General features: G+C 54.3%; 1 protein-coding gene across 1 annotated transcript in view; it reads left to right on the top strand.

Moving 5' to 3' along the window:
* Positions 1-19138, top strand: part of KCNK9 (potassium two pore domain channel subfamily K member 9) — an 81163-nt gene extending 62025 nt beyond the window's left edge. The window contains exon 2 of the mRNA XM_021088862.1: positions 16364-19138. Within this exon, the coding sequence (XP_020944521.1) occupies positions 16364-17205 (842 nt within the window). The 3' untranslated portion in view covers positions 17206-19138. The remainder of the gene's footprint in view (positions 1-16363) is intronic.

Raw genomic sequence — 19414 nt, forward strand, 5'->3', positions numbered from 1 at the left:
ACCATCCTCATTGTCACCATCCTCCTCATTATCAATGTCACCGTCCTCCTCGTTATCATTGTCACCATCCTCCTCCTCCTCGTGGTCGTCATGGTCTTCACCATCCTCATCGTCACCATCCTCCTCATTATCAATGTCACCGTCCTCCTCGTTATCATTGTCACCATCCTCCTCCTCCTCGTGGTCGTCATGGTCTTCACCATCCTCATCGTCACCATCCTCCTCATTATCAATGTCACCGTCCTCCTCGTTATCATTGTCACCATCCTCCTCCTCCTCGTGGTCGTCATGGTCTTCACCATCCTCATCGTCACCATCCTCCTCATTATCAATGTCACCGTCCTCCTCGTTATCATTGTCACCATCCTCCTCCTCCTCCTCGTGGTCATCATGGTCTTCACCATCCTCATTGTCACCATCCTCATTATCAGTGTCACCATCGTTCTCCTCCTCCTTGTGGTCGTCTTCACCATCCTCATCATCACCATCCTCCTCATTATCAGTGTCACCATCCTCCTCCTCCTTGTGGTCGTCATGGTCTTCACCATCCTCATTGTCACCATCCTCATTCTCATTGTCACCATCCTCCTCATTATCATTGTCACCATCCTCCTCCTCCTCCTGGTCGTCATGGTCTTCACCATCCTCATCGTCACCATCCTCCTCCTCCTCCTCCTCATCACCATCCTCCTCGTTATCATTGTCACCATCCTCCTCCTCCTCCTCCTCGTGGTCGTCATGGTCTTCACCATCTCCTCATTATCAATGTCACCATCCTCCTCGTTATCATTGTCACTGTCATCCTCCTCCTCCTCCTCCTCGTGGTCGTCATGGTCTTCACCATCCTCATTGTCACCATCCTCCTCGTTATCATTGTCACCATCCTCCTCCTCCTCCTCGTGGTCCTCATGGTCTTCACCATCCTCCTCCTCCTCCTCCATCCTCCTCCTCCTCTTCTTGCTCACCATCACCATCATTGCTATCATTGTCACTGTCCACCTCCTCTTCGTCATTGTCACCGTCCATATAACCACCCCCTCCTCCTCATCATTGTCACCGTGGTCCTCCTCACCATCCTCCTCCTCTTCCTCAACATGCTCAATGTCATGGTCATTACTGTCATCAGGGCTGCTTTCATCATCCTCATCACCGCCCTCCCCTTCCTCCCCCTCCTCACCTTCATGGCTGCCGTCATCATCCAAACCATCCCCGTGGCCGTCCTCCTCTTCTCCCTCCTCCGCATCACCCCCTTCATTGTCCTCACCCTCTTGGGCTCTCCGGTGCCCAGCACAGTGCCCAGTACACGGGAGGTGCTCAGGTACCTGTTGGATGAAGGAGGGATGAAATAAGTTCCCGCAGGTGCCGGGCCCTGGCAAAGCAGGGATTGGAAGCCACACCGAGGCACGACAGAAGGCGATGGCCCCGCCCTGCACTGTGGCAGCCTGTTCCCACAGGGGCAGGCGTCACCCTTGGAGAGTTTTGAGCCACTTGGCCTCTATGGCAGGGCCCCCAGCCTTCCTCTCATCCACGTCAACATGCCCACCTGCCCCTTCGCTGCTTCCCCTCCTTCCTTCCAAGGCCCCCCTCTGCCCCCCATGGGACAGCAGGCATTGCTTTGTCATCGGTGGACAGTCTGACCCCACCCTGGCAGCAAGGTGGCCTTGGGGCCAGGGGTTTGGGGAGGCAGGCTTCTGGGTTCGAATCGCCTCTTTACAATGGTGACAGCTGGGTGACCTTGCACGAGTCCCTGGCCTCCTTGCCGAGGGGGCAGGGAAGCCATGGATGAGGTGTTTGGTCCGTGGCCCACTCACAGGTGCATTTGGATGCCTGCCTTTCTGACCAGGGGGAGGTCAGGTCCCCAGCTGCACCCCTAGAGCAGTACTGGGCTGGGGCTCCCCCACTGCCACCACCCTGTCCTCAGGGTCTCCTCCTCCCTCTGACCTCTGGGACAAGTCCTGCTCCCTTGGGACTGGCACTTACCCAGTCCTTTGAGGCCACCAGCCTAGGGAGTCAGGACTCCGCACTGTGGGTCCCCCATCCCAAGGCTGAGGGGCCAGGGTGAACCCACAGGCAAGCTGCGGAGTCGAGGTGTCCTCGGCCGGCCACATAGCACGGGCAAAGTCCCTGGGGCATAAAGTAGGAGAAAGGAGACTTGGGTGCCTGCGACAAGCTCATTTACAGCATCTACAAGGTGTCTTGGAAACCAAAAGGCAGAACCAAAGGCCAGAAGGGTCCAGGCCCCTGACATCAGGGAGGCCCTGGTGTTTCCTGTCTGTCATCTGTGATGCTCACGGCAAGCCGGGGGGAGGTACAGGCTACTTGGCGTCCAGGACAGACCCAGGCACAAGGTGCTGAAGCCTGTTCCCAGAGGCATGCCGACAAGCAGGCAGCCGAGCTGGTGTGGCTCCGTGCTGGGGTTTTTCCACTCTGCCTGCAGCCACCTGGGGCTCTGGTTACGTAAGGGAGGGTCTGGGAGCGCCGTGGTCTGGGCTGTGTGTGTGCACACACGAGTGTGCCTATGCACGCCTGTGCGTGTGTCTTGCAGGTGCCGGCTGCCGCCTTTCTAGAAGGAGGTTGACATGGGGTGGGGAGGCTGTGGGGCAGCCGAGGACTGCCCCCATATTAGTCGTGTGTCCTTGGCAAGTGACTTGGCTGAAATCCTTTCATCCCGCCACTCCGCGAGGCTGGTACTATTGTTACTCTCCATTTTCCAGAAGGAATCCGAGGACAGAGGCTGCGTGCCAAGCATCGCCCCGCGGTTTTCGTCCGTGCTCACAGTTCTGCATGTTCACTATTGCTAATGAGGGAAGGAGCGAGCGGGCTTCTCACGTGCTTCAGCTTTGTCTCGCTGCTGTTCTCTTACGCTCCGGAGTGTCTGGGGCCCCAGAGCTGCATGTGTGTATCTGTGCGTGTGTCTGTATGAACACATCTGTGTGTGTGTCATCTGTGTCTGCGCGTGTGTATCTTTGCATGTGCGTGTGCATGTATGTATATGTGTGTATATGTGGTGTGTGTGCACAGCTGTGCATGGACACCATCAGCATCACAGAGCAGGCTGCACTCTGCAGTCCCAGCCACGTCCCAGGCCAACCCCCACTGCTAGTGGCATGTCCCCAAGGTCACACGGCTCATCATGTCCCTGAGACCCAGTTTTTTCTCACCTGTGAAATGGACATGACCGTCTTGCCTCGCCTGCCCCGGCAGGTGTGGGAACAGGTCCAGAAGGTCTCTGTGGACTGTGTCTGTCCCCGAGTCGGGGGTCTTCTCGGGATCCTGTTGGACAGCCGGGTCAACAGTGACTGCCTCTGCTCTGAGTGTGGTCTCTGCGGGTAAAACCCATTGTCTCTAAAACCAGCACACTAAAAAGCATCAAGTGCTTGTCGGGAGCTGGGGCGTAGCAGGCACCTCCCCGACATCCCAGCTTCATGCAGCACGAGTCACCACCTCTGTGTCACAGCCCCCTCGGATCAGGAGGGCCTCTGTCCCACACAGCCCCTCAGAACCCGGCTCCTAAGAGCTGGAGGCTCCATCCTGGCCGAGGTCCCGCGTCCTCTCCGTGTTCAGATGGAGCCGGGAGGAGGAGGAGGGAAAGAGGACGAGCATCATGCAACCGGGCTTTGGCGACAAGGCCGGAGCCTACTGGCTGGCACCGAGTCCCAGGGCCACGCCTGCCTGCGAGGGATGGTGCGGGCCAGTCTTGTGCCAAGGGCAGGAGGGTGAGCACCAGCGTCTCAGCTAGAACCCACTGGCGTCTGTGGCTTCTTGAGGAAATGAGCAACACTTGAGGCCCTCGGAGATAGAAATGCAGGGTCTCAGGCCCCTAGGACCCGCCCTGGAGCAGGTCCAGGTCAGCCCACCCACGTGAGCCTCTGCCTTGACTTCCGCTCGGCAGGTGTCTAGAGGCAGAGGCTTTGCATCTGGTCCTTTTCAGCTGTGAAAGCTCCACTCCCATTGCTCCTCCAGCCCTGTCTCCCCACAGGCTTGAATCAGGCTCATTCCTCAATGGAGCAGGCTTGTGACAGGCTGCCCACCTCCACGTGCCTTAGGTCCCATGTGCCCAGAGCGCCTTTGGGAACTCAGAGTAGGGAGAAGGGGACCTCCCCAGATCTGAGGGGGCCAGGGGCTAGGAGGGAAGGGTGGGCTGTGTCTGCACAGGGCCCTGGAGTTGATGCACAGGGTTTGGGGGGGGTTTGGGGGGAGGGCCTGGGCCCCCACCTGAGTAACTTGGCAGCCCAGACTCTCTCTGATCTTTGCTCTGAGAACTCGTCCCTTCCATGCCCGTCTGGTGAGCTGGCCCGAAAAAGCGAACCTGCCTCACACAGAAACAAGCCTGACTTGGAATATTTGGGACTTGGTTTCCCTCCTTCGAAAACCAAGGTGTCAGTTATTCCCGGATGAGTGGGGATTCTCGGGTATTAAACTGGACTTAAAGTTTTCTTATTCTACCAGGAGGCTTCAAAAGTCAGCTCAATTTTATATCATTTTTCTTATTTTCATTTTTAAAGTTTTATTGAAGTATAGTTATTTCCAAGGCTGCGATATTTCTGCTGCACAAGAAAGCGATTCAGTTCTCCGTGTACACACATCCATTCGCTTGCAGATTCTTTTTCCACATAGACGATTACAGCACATTGGGCAGAGTTCTCTGTGCTGTACAGCAGGTTCCTGTGGGCCAGTCATTATCATTTTTCTTGTGAATTTTATTTTTAAATTTAGCTTGTTTTCCCCACATTTCCTTGTAGTGTTTTTTGTGGATTTTTTGGGGGGGGATTATGTTCTGTGGGTAGAGACGAAAGGGGTTTAGGATGAGAGAGAGACAGTTGTAACGGGAAGGGCTGGAGGGATCAGGAGGAGACTACGAGCTCCCATCAAGCTCACCGGCCAAGGGGAGGGCTGGGCGCTTTGTTGCAGCATCCCGGCCGCTGCGAGCCGGCGGTTAGGCTGGGTGCCAGCCCTGCCTCTGGGGTGTGTCCAATTGCCCCCACGTTTCTCCTCCGTGCTGCGCAGACACCACCGCTGACTATGCGGAGTGTTCCCTCCCCCAGAGTGAGTGAGTTGATGCCTGTGAGACATTTTAGCTCCATTCCTGGCACAGCGTGTGCCCTCAGCGAGCAGTGGTTGTGGCCGCCGCTATCATCTGGGATCGTTACTGTTACTCTGTTTCGTCAACGCTTCCATGGGTTGGTGGCAACTTCTGAGAAGTTCACCACACCCTGTGTGCCCTCTTGAAAAAGATGAATGGCTTTTCCCTGCCTCCTTGGTTCTGGATGCAGTCCCAGGGGAACCCAGGGCTGGCGGAGGATGCCGCGGAATCCCGGCTTCTGCAGTCATGCGTGTGCCCGCCAGAGGGCGCCCTTGCATTTTGGTCGCTGACTGGGGGTCCCAGACTCTTGAGCAAGTGGGCCTGGAGATACGGAGGACTGGAGGCTTTAACCATCAGCTCAGCCCCTGGAACTCTTTCCTGGGCACATTGTATGTGACCCTCTTCAAAAGCAAGCTCGGTGGATGGAGGCCCTCTAGCCTCTTCTGTCGACATGGTTCCATGCCTCTGTGGGTCCAAGCCTGAGATATCTGAGGGCTTGGGGCCCGGGAGGGGCTGTGCCTTGACTTAGTCCTGCTCCTGTTCAGGACAGACTGGCGGCCTTAGAAACTGGGAAGAGTTTGGCTTTAAAAATAATGGCTTTCCCCACTTTTTAGTGAGGTGAAATACACCTAATATAAAATTAACCATCTTAAAGTATGTAAATAATGTTTGCAACCACCACGCCAGCCTCGCTCCAAGACATCTGCACCATCCCCAGAGGAAACCCCAGACTCGTGGGGAGCAGTCACCCCCTGTTCTCCCCTCCCCCTCCAGCCCCAGGAACCCCTACTCTGCTCTCTGTTGCTACACACTTGCCCACTCTGGACATTTCTTGTAAATGGAATCATACATTGTTACCTTGTGTGTCTGGCTTCTTTCGTCTGAATAATGTTTCCAAGGCTCAGCCACACAGTAGGCGGTTTTGGAGAGTTCCTCCTTTGAAAACATTTTTTTAATTGAGCTGTAATTGAAACGTAACATTATCTTAGGTTCGGGTGTGTGACATAATGATTTGATCCTTGTAGATAGTGTGAAATGATGGCTCTCGTGCTCTGGTTAACATCCATCACCACCCACAGTCACCAATTTTTTTTTCCCATGTGCTAATAATAAGCCTTTAAGATCTGTTCTCCTAGCACCTTTCAAATATGCAATACAGTGTAACTAACAATAGCCAAGGTGCTGGACCTCGCCTCCCCAGGACTCATTACTTTTACAACTGGAAGTTTGTATCTTTGACCCCTTCACTCATTTTGCCCACCCCACCCCCACCTCCAGCAACCATCTGTCTGTTCTCTGTATCTATGCGTCTGATTTTTTTATTTCCTTGAGCTTGATGTTTTAAAAAAATTCCCTTTATAAGTGAGATGGTATAGTGTTTGTCTTTCTCTGACTTGCTTCAGTTAGCATAATGTCTGTTTGTATTGTCTCAAATGGCAAGATTTATTTCCTCCTCGCCTATGGCTGAGTAATATTCCATGGTATTTGGACACTGTTTTCTTTTTTTGAAATTATTTTTATTGGCTTATAACATTAGAGGTGTCATGTGGACAGTGCTGCATGTCTACTTCTGTACACAGCAGTGTGCTCGCCACCAAAAGTTTAATTTCTCTCTGTCACCAGACTGCTGACCCCTTTACCCACTGCACCTTCCCCTCTGGCATCTGCTGCTCTGGTTCTCTGGAGCCATGTGTTTTTTTGTTTGGTTTGTTCATGTATTTTTTTTATTTAACTTTTTATTGAAATGTAGTTGATTTACCGTGTGTTAGTGTATAGCTACAGCAAAAAGATTCCGTTATATATAGGTATGTATGCTTTTCTAGATTCTTTTCCATTATAGGTTATTGGAAGATAGTATAATTCCCTGTGCTATATAACAGGCCCTTGTTGGTTATCTATTTAATATATAGGAGTGTGTATATGTTAATCCCAAACTCCTAATTTATCCCTCCCTGCCCTTGCCCCTTTGGTAACCATAAATTTGTTGTCTGCTATTTCTGTTTTATAAATAAGTTCATTTGTATCATTTTTTTAGATGCCACATACAAGTGATAATGATATTTGTCTTTGACTTACTTCACTTAGTATGATAACCTCTAGGTCCATCCGTGTTGCTGCAAATGGCATTAGTCCATTCTTTTTTATGGCTGAGTAGTATTCCACTCTGTGTGCGTACCACATCTTCTTTATCCATTCATCTCTCAATGGACGAAGGTTGCTTCCAAGTCTTGGCTCTTGTGAATAGTGTTGCTTGAATACTGGGGTGCGTGTATCTTTTCGAATTAGTTTTGTCTGGATATATGCCCAGGGGTGGGGTTGCTGGATCATATGGCAACTCTGCTTTTAGTTGAGGAACCTTCATACTGTGTTTCATAGCGGTTGCACCAATTTACACTCCCACCAACAGTGCAGGAGGGTTCCCTTTTTTCCACACCTTCTCAGCATTTATTGTTTGTAGATGTTTTGATGATGGCCATTCTGACCGGTGTGAAGGGATGCCTTGTTGTAGTTTTGATCTGCATTTCTCTAATAATTCGCAGTGTCGAGCCTCTTTTCCTGTGCCTGTTGACTGTCCATATGTCTTCTTTGGAAAAATGTCTGTTTAGATCTTCTGCCCATTTTTTGATTGGGTGGTTGTTGTTTATTATTTTGAGCTGCATGAACTGTTTGTGTGCTTCGGAAATGAATCCCTTGTCAGTCTCATTGTTTGCAAACACTTTCTCTCATTCCGTGGGTTTGTCTTCTTTTCCTTTTGTTGATGGTTTCCCTTGCTGTGCAAAACTTGTATGTTTAATTAGGTCCCATAGCACGTTTTCTTTGTCCATTCATCCATCAGTGGACACTGAGGTTGCTTCCATTTCTTTCTTTTCTTAAAAGTCGAATAATATCCCATTGTCGGGAGAGACCATATTTTGCTAATCCATTCATCCATCCACAGACATTTGGGCGGTTGTGAATAGTGCCGTATGAACATGCGTGTACAAGTATTTGCATACCTGTTTTAAATTCTTCTGGCTGTACACCCAAGGGTAGAGTTGCTAAAAATAGCCTTTGAAGGAAGGATTTTGTTGTTGCTACTTGGTCTGCACTAAGAGGAGAGACCATGCCTGTGCGAACCGTAAAGTCCCACTTTTACTTTCCTGCCACCTTCCGAGGGTCACCACCGTCTGCCCCCTCAGGGCCCCCCGATGGATCCGTGCCCCCAGCCGAGGGTCTTCTGATGCCAGCCTCCCAAGGTCCTTGCAGGACCAAAGGAGAAACACACGGGGCTGCCCAGGCTCAGCTTCCTCACCTCTAAGATGAGAATAATAACACGTGATTGCATATCCCACTGGATCCTCATAACGGGAAGGAAATGGGGCCTGGAAGGGGCAGCCCAGAGCTGGGAAGAGGCCCGGCTGGAGCCCGGACCAAGGTTTCAGGAGCCCCCACATGGCACCTGCCAGGCGCTCCCGAGTGATGACACAGAACCGCTGAGAGGGAATGTCTGTTCAGCGCAGCTCGGGGGGTGGGCACCTGCTTGATAATGAGTGTGGGTGGGGGTCTCAAGGCCACGGGCCCTGCCCTGCCCTGGCACCCCTTGTGCCGGCCTTGGGCTTGCCGGGCTCTGCCGAGGGGTCCTCGCATGAGACCTCCCCCGAGTCAGGAGGAGAAAGACCCATCGCGAGCTGCTGTTAGTGACTGTGCCTCCTGAGCTTCCGGGGTTTAAAAAATGTATTGTCAGGTCTCCTTTCCCCCTGAAGACACACGGGGAAGGGAAGCCGGAAGGGACCGTTTGGGGAAATGAATGGTACTAATAATGATACTAACAGTGACATTGATCATGATAACGCCACCAGTGATAATCATGACAACAATGCCTGCGAGGGAACTGCTTGCTTTAAACTGCCAGCTTTTCCTCCAGAGGGCACAGTGCCAAACAGGTGACCGTGCATGCCACCAGGCCTCCAGGCGGCTCTGTCCAGGGTCTGGGATCCCAAGACCCAAACCCTGGGCCCTCTCAGAGCCTCAGTGTTCTCATCTGTGAGATGGGGTCAGGGCCCTGTGGGCTGAGTCCCCCAGGGATTGTGGGGAGGGGTCTCTGTCTGCAGTGGCTGGGCCTGGAGCTCGGAGCAGGGCAGGGCTGGCCTCTTTCCATGGGGGCCTTTATCTGTGCATCTGTGAGATGGAGCCAGCAGATGATTCTTGCTGCAAGGACCTCACTGTGACGAGGGAATAGGGGGGAGGGGGGCGTGAGCTGAGGCTGGGGGGGAGGCGAGGCCTGGCGGGTCTCTCACTGCCCCCTCCTGCCCCCACCCTCCCTTCCCTCAAGTTCCTTCCTTTTCCTCCGGGCCTGGAGCATCGGGACCTCTGGTAGACAAACAGATGGTCGGTTTTGCCTTATTTTGTTTGGCCTGTGCCATGCTTTAAAATGTTTCATTAGATGCCAATTAGATCCCACGTTTTCAAAATCCGTATTTCCAGCTTCTCTTTAAACATCGGGAAATTGGGTCGCTCTGGCCTGCAGCCACGGTGGTGGGGCCGGGGAGCGGCTGCTCTTTCTGGGGATGGCCCTCTAGCTGGCCACCATCCGCCTGCCAGCCCAGGGGACTTCACCTGCCCCCCTCCGGGTGGCCTGTAAGAAAATCTGTGAGGGGCAGGCAGGGCATGTGAATCGCAGAGAACTTTGCTCTCTGTCCCAGAACACTCTTCATTGTTTGTAGTCATGCTAAGGAGGAGGACGTGTTGAGTGTTAATCTGTTGCAATTGATGCACTGGCTGAAGCTGGGAGGTTACCAGGGGACAGACAGGAGCGCCTGAGAAGGGCCGATTGGAGGCTGGGCTCAGACCTAAGCAGGTGGTGGCACGAAGGCTCTTGTTTCTCAGGAGAGCCTCCTCCCTGGTTGGGCTCATCATCATGGTGCTAAAATGACTGCAGTGGCTCCGGCCATCACACCCTGGCCCCTTTAGGTCTGACAGGAAAGAGCAAAAGTCTCGTTGGTTCAGGGCTTGGCTGGTGACTTGGTCAGTGCTCACAAGAAGCACCCTCTGTCTCCAGGCCTGAATAGGAGTCCTGCACACTAGCCCAGGACCCCGAGGTGGGACCTGGTGGGACCAGGTTCTGGCAGGTTGCGAGAAGGGTGGCTACAGGGAGTAGCGCTTTTAGCTGGAAGAGGGAATGCAGAAAAGCTTGGTGGACGGTCAAGTGCAGGGAACTGATTAGAAGGCGGGTCTGCTCGTCCATCCCTGACAGGAGAGAAAGTCCAGGTTTAGTGTCTAGGTGGGTGCCTTTCCCAAGGTCACGGCTGGTAGTGGGTGATGGAACCTGATGTAGTCCTTGGGAGTTCTGGACCTCTGCCCAGGAACCTCCCGAGGACCCCTCCTGCCCATCCCCACGGGATTTTGCTTCTCGGTGTCTGCAGACACCTGGGTTTTACCAGCAGGGGGAGCTCATCCGGGGCTGGAGCCAGGCCAGCGCTGTGGGAGGACGGCTGAGTGGGGAGCCGGCCGGAAAGCGTGGGGGAGCTGAGGGCAGCTCCCTTCTCCGCCCCTCCCTCCGCAAAGCCACCCTGAGTCACTCTTTAATGGGATTTGTGCCTATTTGAATTCCTACAGGCACAAAATCCTTGTGTGTCCTTGATAAATATTTCATCCGCTCCCAGCAGCGCATTTCCTGAGGCCCAGAGGCCTGGGTGGCCTTCTCTGGCCATGGGCTGGAGGCGGTGGTCTGGCTGCTCTCACCTGGCACGTGGCCTCGGTGGCCGCATCTGCAGAGGGAGCAGCAGAGCAACCTTGGGATGGCGGGAGGGCTGCGAACTTGACAGAAGAGAATGAGGCAGGCCTCGGGGGCGGGGGTGACCATCTCTGGTCCTTGAGGGTCCAAGTCGGGGCTCAACCCAGGCTGTCCTGATGCCAAGGGCCAGGCTCGCCCCATCTGGGGCAGTGTCTTGGAGGGGAATTCAGAGCGGGCTTGGTCGTTTCTGGCAGAGGGCTCAGGATGGGTTTCAGGGAGAGGCACTCTGCTGTGGGGGAGGCTTTGCAAACTGTGAAGGGCTGTCAGTCTGCAAAGGTCGTTTATGGCCAGCAGTTAAGGAGCCTAGATTCCCAGCCACAGATGGTTCTGGAGCACTGGGAGCAAGGCTGGTCTGCGACCCACGTTGCCCACTTGCCTCGTTCACTTTCCACGATGAAGGGAGCATGAGGGGTGCTCACGGGGTCCTGATGAGATGCTGCCCAGAGCAGGAGCCGGGCATGGAAACTGCTCGGACTCGGCGGCTGTCGGGTTTCTGAGAAATCCTGTAGGAGCTGGGGGCACACAGGGCATCTTGCAGGGTTCTTTGGGGAGCCCCTGACCCAATAGAAATGATTCGTTTTATTGCCCTCCTTCTCTGCCGTGCTCCCTGTGGGAAGATGGAGCCTATTCGTTTTGCTTTATCGTGCAAGCCAGCTGCAGCCGAGAGGTGCAGAGCTCTCCTCTGCAGAGCTTCTCCCAGGACAGATCAAAGAGCCCCACTAAGTCTATTAAAGGGGCCATGAAAATTGGGCTGGTTGATGCCATGTCTTGGGCAAAGCTGTCCCCAGCCGGGCTGGGCTCAGAGGCCAGCCTGGAGGATGGAGATCACACGCACGGCTGTGCAGCCTCCGCATTCCCAGTGCCTGCTCCGGGGGGGTTCTGGGGTCTCACCTCCCGGGAGCTCACAGTCTGGCCAGAGGCAGCAGAGGGAGGGAGGGAGGGAGGGAGGAAATGACTGCTCCTCCCCCGCTCTCACCCATGGCCAGGCCCCTGGAGGCCACAGCTCTGACTCTTCCTCAGGGCGGGACAGCATCTGAACTGGGGGAGAAGTGCAGGCAGTGGGAGTGCTGCCCTGGCGGCCGGGAGCGAGCGCAGAGCAAGCCAGCCGAGAGGGTCTGGGTGCGGGCGGGTTTCTGCATGGGTCTGTCACTCCTGGGGCCTGTTGGCTGAGGACCTACATGGGCACCACTGAGCACTGGAAGGCTGCACCTTGTGTCTGAATGTTGTCCTGGGGGAGGGGGGCGCAGCTTCTGGAGCCTTGGCTGAAAGGTTGCAGAGCCCAAGTGCAAGTGAGGGCACCGGCCCAGGGACCCCTGTGCTGTATCCTGGGGTGCAGTCAGTGCTCTGGACCTGTCTGAATGGATAACATCAGAACAGATGTGTGAGTACAGCACAGCCCCCAGGGAGGCCAGGCTGCGTCCCTTCGCTCCCAGAGAAAACCAGTCTTTCAGGACCCACATTGTCACAGAGCCTGAGAACATCCAAGCTTGGTACCCCTCTCCCCTCTTGGGCCTTCTGTCCTGTTCCACCGATCTGTATTTCTCTTTCGGGGCCACTACCATACTGTTTTGAAGACTGTGGCTTTGTAGTATAGCCTGAAATCTGGGCGCCTAATTCTTCCCGCTGTTTTTCTTTCTCAGGATCGTATTGGCTATTCAGTGTCTTTCATGTTTCCATGCAAATTAAAAAACTGTTCTAGTCTATGAAAAATGTTCTGTGAAAAACACCATTGGTAATGAGAGAGAGATGCACTGAATCTGTAGCCTGCCTTGAGTGGCAGTCATTTTAACAGTGTTGATTCTTCCACTGCAAGAACATGGTAGATCTTTCCATCCGTGTCATCTTCAGTTTCTTTTATCGGCATCTTAGAGTTTTCAGAGTACAGGCCAGGGACTTTGTTCAGACTGAGCGTGCTGCCGCTGCAGTGAACTCTGGGCTCTCTGCAGGGTGGGAAGGGTGCGTGGGGTAAAGGGAGGACAAGGCCGGGAAAGGAGGGAGCCGGGCCGAGCATCAGTGCAGAGCTGTCTGTCAGTGTGTCTGGGATGCAGTCGCTGGCACAGGAGGGAGGACCGGCCGGCAGCAGTTACCCTTACCCCAGGCCCCGTCTCCCTCTGGCCCTCTGACCTCCTGCTGGGGCTGTCCCTTGGATGAACTCAAACTGACCCCAAAAGCCCTACGATGTGGCTCCTACAGATGCCAGCCAGGAGAGAGGAGGCTGGAGGTGGTGCGTCCAGATGGGGAAATTGATGATAACCGGCACAGCCTCCTGTTTCCTGGAAGGCTTGCTGCGGTGGGAATGATCCCGGGCCCCTGGGGGATCTGTTTACATGGCAGGCCCTGAACTTCAGTGGTGCCTCCGGCCCGCCCTCTCTCAGGCACGTGTCCTGCGAAAGGAGGTCAAAGCTGTGACGGACCCGTGAGAGCGAGCGAGGGGCGTTGACATGATCACGCTCTCTCCTTCTGTGCAAGACAAGCAGGAGGGACCCGGCCTGCGACAGGATGTACAGGCCCTGCGGAGGGAAACTGCTCCGGCTCATCGTTACTGACAGGAAGGGGGTCGGGGCCTGGGCACTGGGTTGTAACCCAGCCAGTGGTGTTCCTGCAGTGTATCTCCCCTGTCCGTCGGACCTGGGAGCTAATTTGCCGCCTTATTAAGTTGCCGGCAGTGTGCGGTTCTCCAGGCTCCATCTGGGTGTTCGCTCAGCCGCACAGGTGAGCCGTCTGGAGATGTCATGGGATTCCCACCCCTGCATTTTGTATAAATATAAACCCACTTGTTTACCAGGACGTGTTTCGTTCTTTCCGGAAGACCTGAGGCTCCATCTGGTGCATTTCCCTGCAGGCAGAAGAACGTCCTTTGGTGAGCAGGCCCTGCAGGGCAGCTGGAAACAAGTTTTCTTGAATCTGAAAGTGGATTTTGCCTTCATGCTTCAAGGGTGTTTTCCCTGGATAGACAGTTCGGGGTTCGGCTCTTTTTAAAAACCTCCTTCCCACTCTCTTTCCAGCGTCTCTGGCCTCCACTGTCTGTGATTAGAGTTGGTGGTGCTCAGAGGGGTGGGTCTCTAGAAATGATGGATTGTGGGTGCTTTCAAGATTTTCTCCTTGTAGTTTTCAGTAGCCTGATTCTGATGTGTGGTTTATCTTTGTATTTGCTTGAGGTTTGCTGAGCTTCTTGCATCTGTAAATTTGTGTCTTTCACCAAATTTGGTTACTGTTGCCTATATATATATATATATATATATATTTTTTTTTTTTTTTGGTCTCATTCTGTTTTCTTTCTGGAACACCCAGGGACATGGTCTTCCAGGTCTCTGAGGCATTTACAATTTAAGTTTGATCTTTATTCTCTGCCCTTCAGGTTGGATAATTTCCATCACTACCCTGCTGTCCTCCCCTTCTTGCGATGTCCCTGTTTGGTCCTTTCTGGCCCCGACTCCGATGTGGTCCTGCCACTTCTCCTCTTTCATAAGGGTGGGACCTTTCTGAAGGGTCCGAGCTCTGTGCTGGCTCAGTGGCACTGAGGGCCCGAGGAAGAGAAGCACTCCTCGAGGCAAATGTGTGACGTTGTCGTCTCTCCAGTGACAGTATGGCCCCAGGGGCAGGCGGCACAGGTTCATGCCAGAGGGAGGCAGGCAGAATATAGAGACGCCTCCTGGCAGAGAGGCATGGGCTGGAGCAGAGGAAGCTCCCTGTGGGGTTCCCTGATGGCTCAGCAGGTTAAGGATCCAGCATTGTCCCGGCAGCAGCTTGGGTCATGGTTGTGGTGTGGGTTCAATCCCTGGCCCAGGAACTTCGGCACGCTGTGGGTGTGGCCAAGAAAAAAAAAAAAAAAAAAAAAAGCCCTTGTAAGCCTAAAAATAAAGACAAAACTATTTCTTTAAAAAATAAGCTTCCTGTGGGGGTGGGGGGCAGCGGGAGGGGTGCAGGTTCCTCCTGCGTACTAGACCCTGGGCTTGGTGCTCTCTGATCCCCGCGGATGGGTGCCACAACCCCATCTCAGAATTCCTGTCACCCCACATAGCAGGCGAGGAAACCCAGGCTGAGAGAGGTTGTCCGGGACCCAAGGTAATAATGCAAGCTGCTTCAGTGCTCAAGGGAACCCCGGGAAGCCTTACTGGATGGGGCAGGATTTGAGAGGTTGGACGCCGTGTTGGCCTCCAAGTTCTCAGCCCCCGTACTGCCCACAAGCCAGGTTTCTGGGTGGGGTTAGTCTTGGAACTTGAACCCGAACTAGGTTCCCTGTGCGGGATGGCACAGACCCTGTTCTGGCTCTAACCTGATCACTGACCGGCTGGGTGACCCTGGGCAGGTAACTTGACCTTTTTCTAGCACCACTGGTCCTCGTCTTGGACGCGAAGACGTGCAGGCTCAGCTTTGCACAGCTAGCCTGGGGACCAGCGATGCCCCGTGAAGTCATGCAAAGACGTCCCGAAAGCCTTCCGCACACGAGGTCTTCAGGGGTTATCTGTCCCCTTGATTCTGATGAGGCCACGTTGACGCCGGGGCACACATGTTAAAGAGCTGCCGATGTGCTGGGCGTGCTCCAGGTGTGGGGTAGATACAGCAGGGGGCAGACAGGGAAAAGTCTCTGCCCTCGTGCAGGTCATGCCCCACTCGGCAGCGACCTCTCCCAAGTCCTGACCTCTGCTTTTCCACCTCATTCTTGGGGCCTGAAAACTCTGGGTTCAAATCCCAACTCTGAAGACATGAAGCTACCTTGCAGTCGAGTAACTCCCTCAGTGTTCTCGCCAGTGGTGTCCGATGCAGTTTGCCTATTTTATAGGGTCATCGTGAGGCTAGAAAGAGGTGGCAGATGACAAGGAGTCTGCACAGACGAGTTGGGGCTCACCGATCCTGGGGCAGGAGGCATGGGGTCCCGGGACCACACTGAGCTTTCCGGCAGCACCCTCGAGCATGTGGAAAGTGGGGTTCTTTCTGTCCTTCCCTGCACACAGGACGGCTTCTAGCAGTTGGGTCATCCCCTGCCCCCAGTGGTCCAGGTTTGCCTTCTGCAGAGGCCTGACCCTGGAGGAGGGGCCAGGGACCTGTGCTTCCGCAGCTGGCCGCCTACCTGGCCGCCTAACCTGGCCTTAGACCGAGATGTAAAATCGTGATGGTCAAAAGCAGCAGCAGCAGCAGCAGTGAACATTCTTTGACGGGTCACGCTCAGCGTTGATCCAGGGTGGGCATATTTAACTTCCTCCCTGGGCCTGGCTACTTTTGCCGTTGTATTATTAGTGAAGATGCTGCTTTAAAAAAAAAGCGAAAAACTTTGGTGTCGCCCTAAGAACAGGGAAATGACCCCAAACGCCTCCTCTGCCTGCCCCCACTTAAATGCCCACAGCACCTCTCCCACCCCAAACTCGGCCATGTCTTCACCGATTCTCCCCTGTGCTTCACCCAAGTGCCCCTCGGGGGAGGGGTGTGGGCGGGCCCCCAGCCCCACCGCAGCGCCCGTCTCCACCCCGCCTCACTGCCTCTCCCGGTTTTCTCACCTCCTCCCGCAGGGTACGGGCACGCCGCCCCCGGGACGGACGCGGGCAAGGCCTTCTGCATGTTCTACGCGGTGCTGGGCATCCCGCTGACGCTGGTGATGTTCCAGAGCCTGGGCGAGCGCATGAACACGTTCGTGCGCTACCTGCTGAAGCGCATCAAGCGGTGCTGCGGCGTGCGCAACACGGACGTGTCCATGGAGAACATGGTGACCGTGGGCTTCTTCTCCTGCATGGGGACGCTGTGCATCGGCGCGGCCGCCTTCTCCCAGTGCGAAGAGTGGAGCTTCTTCCACGCCTACTACTACTGCTTCATCACGTTGACTACCATCGGCTTCGGGGACTACGTGGCGCTGCAGACCAAGGGCGCGCTCCAGAAGAAGCCGCTCTACGTGGCCTTCAGCTTTATGTACATCCTGGTGGGCCTGACGGTCATCGGGGCCTTCCTCAACCTGGTGGTCCTCAGGTTCCTGACCATGAACAGCGAGGACGAGCGGCGGGACGCCGAGGAGAGGGCGTCGCTGGCCGGCAACCGCAGCAGCATGGTCATCCACCTGGCCGAGGAGGCGCGGCAGGGCCGGCCCCGGTACAAGGCGGACGTGGCGGACCTGCAGTCCGTGTGCTCCTGCACCTGCTACCGCCCGCAGGACTGCGGCGGCCGCTCGGCCGCGCACCGGAACTCCTTCAGCGCCAAGCTCGCGCCGCACTACTTCCACTCCGTCTCGTACAAGATCGAGGAGATCTCTCCGAGCACATTAAAAAACAGCCTCTTCCCATCCCCCATCAGCTCCATCTCTCCCGGGTTACACAGCTTTACCGACAACCACAGGCTGATGCGGAGGCGGAAGTCCATCTAGGGGTCTGGGGGCGGGGGGGTGCGAACAGAAGTCCTTTGTCGTGTTTGACCCGAGGTCTCATTAGCCCCACGTGTCTTTCCTCCTCCCGTATTTATTTATGACGAGGATCCTTTATCAGGATGATGATGTCGTCATGTTTTCTTTCTCTCCTTCCTTCGTTTCTGGTGTCATTTCTTCCCCACCTTCCAGCGAGACGGAGCAGAGGCCAAAGGGAAAAGAACGCCCGCCTTCCTCTGAAACTCGCATCCGAGCATGAAGCATGGATTTCTTCCTTCTCCCCAGCAAAGTATGCCTTACATTTCTCCCCCACCTGCCCCATCTCTGGGGCGGCTTTCCCAGGACAGGTGTGAGACCCAGACAAGGAGACAGAGCCGAGAGGATACCCGATCCAGAGTGGCACACCCGGCGGCGAGCCTGGAGCGCCCACCCGCAGGGCTGCCTCCGACCCAACTCCTTCCTCCTTCCTCCCCAAGCAGCGGGTGGCTGGCTGTGCGTGGTCCTGAGTGTGTGTGAATGAGTGCACTGTGTGTGTGTGTGCGTGCGCGTTTGCACCATGTGACAAAATGGAAAGTATCAGGTATTCATCTTTCTTTTCCATCACACAGTTTTGGTAATGGCCTGCCCTTGGCTGCTTGAAAAGAAAACCCACGAGGTTTTTGATTCATCATCTTGCCGAATCAAGCATGTGCCATAAGCAGTCTTTACCCCAAATGTATCACGACCACATTTTTTAAATGCTAGGTTGGTTCTAAATTATATTAACTTCTTTTTAGGGGGTGGGTGGGCAAAACACATGGATCCTTTTCGCTTCGCCGGTTCACGAACCGTTTAACGAGCATGCGCCGTGTTAACCTGGTATGCGTTTACCAACACAAGCGAACAAAACTAACAAGGGAAGAACCCAAAGCCAATAACGATATTCATTTCTTAGAGACATTTTTAATTTTACCATCTCCAGTTCCAGCAATTTTCCATGTAACTGGACGTGTCAGGGGAAACTGGAAAATTGTTGCAACCCCAGGGTTTCTATTTTATTATTTCCCTCTTATTTATGTGATGATGCTTGGGCAGCCTCTGTGTACATGGATAAGAGTTGCCGTTTGGGATGCTCGGAGGAGGATGGCTCTTACCAAGTGGATGGGGTTTCTTTTCCTTATTAAAGCAAAGGACAGGGCAGGCCTCATCTTAAAGAGGAGATCTAATTCTTTTAAGAAAGCGTGTCTCTAACTGCCTTTGATTTTTTAAAAAAGGGAATGCTGACGTTGGTCTCAGGACGGTTTAGAGGCAGGGCGCTGGGTCTTGGCCTGCTGGGAACTTGCCAATCTCAGGGGGTGATTTTTTTCTGACTACTGGAGAAATTCTTCCCCACTAAGACTAGGAGATGACCCCCAAGAGGAAGGCCTGCTAATCTCCCGGGGCCCAGATAGGCTGTAGGATAAGGCTCATCACTCCTGTCCTCCAAGGGGTCTCCAAAGAAAAGTCTGACCTCCAAGTTCACGGGGGAGGCGGGGGTGGGGTGGACTTTCATTTCCCATCATTGGTCTTGCTGCCATTTCTAAGAGCCAGCCGGCCTCGCGCTGCTTTCTCGTAAACTGGAAGTTCAAGGCTCTTGGATGGAAATGCTGCTCAGAAGGAGCAGTGGAAGCCCCAGTGGGATCTCCTGGAATGGGAGAGCTGCTCCCTGGGAAGAGCAGACCTACAGATTTCCTAAGAGCCGGCCCAAGTGCACCTGTCCCAAGCATTTGGGCCCCTGGACAGAGCAGAGCCCTCAAGGGTCCTCTGGAAAGGCGGGCACGCTAATGTCACACCCCGCAGTGAAAGAGGCCCCTTTGTCCTGGACAAGGACCTGTGGAAGGGGTCTGGGAACCTCAGAGTCTCTGGGCCAAAGTGGACAGTTATCAATCCTCAAATTTGCATTAACTCTTTTAAGATTAAAAAAAAAATTTTTTTTAGGGTTCTGAAATCTATCTGGAGAATAAAAGTAGTTGCTTTTTAATTGTTTTCTCTCTTGGAATAGCTTGTTGGCTCTGGGGGTCGGAGTGCCACAGTCCTAACACCTGTTTGCAGAGCGCCTCCTGCTCTGGAGGTGGCGGCTTGGGGTGAGGGTGGGGTTTCTTGTGAAAATCTATGTAGGACTTGCCCTCCCGTGAGGGAGTGTGTGATCATCTTTATCTATAAAAGAAATGGAGGTACCAAGGTGAGGGGGTGA

This window comes from Sus scrofa, chromosome 4 (genome assembly GCF_000003025.6).
Source record: "Sus scrofa isolate TJ Tabasco breed Duroc chromosome 4, Sscrofa11.1, whole genome shotgun sequence".
In the NCBI taxonomy this organism is placed as follows: Eukaryota; Metazoa; Chordata; class Mammalia; order Artiodactyla; family Suidae; genus Sus; species Sus scrofa.